The sequence below is a fragment of the Pocillopora verrucosa genome, chromosome 14 (assembly GCF_036669915.1).
Source record: "Pocillopora verrucosa isolate sample1 chromosome 14, ASM3666991v2, whole genome shotgun sequence".
In the NCBI taxonomy this organism is placed as follows: Eukaryota; Metazoa; Cnidaria; class Anthozoa; order Scleractinia; family Pocilloporidae; genus Pocillopora; species Pocillopora verrucosa.
The window spans coordinates 17,622,395-17,623,875 of NC_089325.1; the positions used below are offsets into that span (position 1 = coordinate 17,622,395).

At 38.6% G+C, this 1,481-nt stretch overlaps 1 protein-coding gene across 1 annotated transcript; it reads left to right on the forward strand.

The window, feature by feature from the left end:
- The first annotated feature begins 603 nt into the window (after positions 1–603).
- Positions 604–1,062, forward strand: LOC131787662 (uncharacterized). The gene has a single exon (XM_059104752.2). The coding sequence runs from the start codon at positions 604–606 to the stop codon at positions 1,060–1,062; it is 459 nt and encodes a 152-aa protein (XP_058960735.2).
- The last annotated feature ends 419 nt before the right edge of the window (positions 1,063–1,481 follow it).

Here is a 1,481-nt window from a genome sequence, read left to right on the forward strand (position 1 = left end):
TTGTCACTATTAGCCAGACAGGCATATTTAATGCAGTCAGAATTACCAACAGCACCAAATGTGTTTGATACTAATTATCAACTGGTACTGTTCACCAAGAAATTGCTACAGAGGGATATCAGTACTGTATGTCTTTCCAAAGAGCCTTTGAGTCACTCATATCTGAAAGCTACACTAATTTCATAGTAACAATAGGGTGCATTGCTGTTGCAACCTATTGTAATAGTAATATGGGGTTCAAAATATTTGATTCTCATGCTAGAGATTTGTGTGGTAGAGGGCAGCCTCAAGGTACATGAGTTCTTCTCAAAGTACTGTCTCCTAATAGTTTAGTACATTACTTTCAGAGTATACATAACAATGATCTATTTGAAGTGAAAGGAGTACAAATTGAGAATATTCAAAATAGGATGGTTTCTCAAAACAGTCTGAAAAAAATTATAAACTTTAACCTAAGTTGTGCTGTACCTCTATACTCTCTTTGCTACTCTATAGCCATGTTCAAATTAACTAATTACAGTCCCTGATTATAACTGGATTACAATTACTTCAAACAATCCTAAGGGGGTTGTTTGAAGTAATTACAGTGCGTGATTGAACAAAATGGCGGACACATGGAGGTTTGAGGAAACCAAACTTTTGATCGCTTTATGGAGTGAAGAGGCAGTGCAACATGAGTTAAACACCATGCACAGCAAGAAACTCATATGGGAAAAAATAAGCCAAGGAATGGCCAATGGAGGGTACTCGAGAAGTACACAACAGTGTCGTGATAAAATTAACAATGTCAAGCAAAAATATCACAAGATTCGTGAGGGCAACAAAATTTCTGAAAACCAACGACAAGAATGGGAGATGTTTGAACCAATGGACCGTGTTCTTGGCTGCAAACCAACCTCAAAACCTAGAGTGGTTGACTTGATGCCAAGCAGTTCTAAAGAGGAAGAAAAGATTTCCAAAGTGACATATCCTGATGATGGCGACAAAGCCTTTGGCAGTGTGGTTGATGTTTCATTCTCATCCCTCTCCAATGAAGATGAAAACGTAGCAGCAACTCCCTAAGAAAAGAGCAGATGCACAAAGACAACCGACATAAGCCTGGTGAAGAATCGAAATATTGCAAGCAAAGGTGGGATAGAACATGTTTCTACGCAGCCTTCTACCTCAACAAAAGATCCGTAATTTACTAGCAAGAAACACAAGAAACCTTGTAAAGGGGATAAAATTTCTGAAGCATTATCAACATTCACCAAAGTACAAAGGGAGCAGCAACAGTTATTTATGGAAGTGGAGGAAAGACAGGCCCAAAAAGAATTGGAGTTGGAAGAAAAATGAATGAAGCTTGAGCAAGAAAATGACCAATGCAGGGAAGCTTACTCCAAACTGTTCTAACAACGGTTTGATTGACAACTATCAACAGGATGGCCTAAACAAAGGTAAGTGCTTTCTTGACCAAAACCTGTCTCATCCGTTGTTGCTGT

What these genes read in the sequence shown, in the direction of transcription:
- LOC131787662 (XM_059104752.2), top strand. Translation starts at nt 604, where the DNA reads ATGGCGGACACATGGAGGTTTGAGGAAACCAAACTTTTGATCGCTTTA.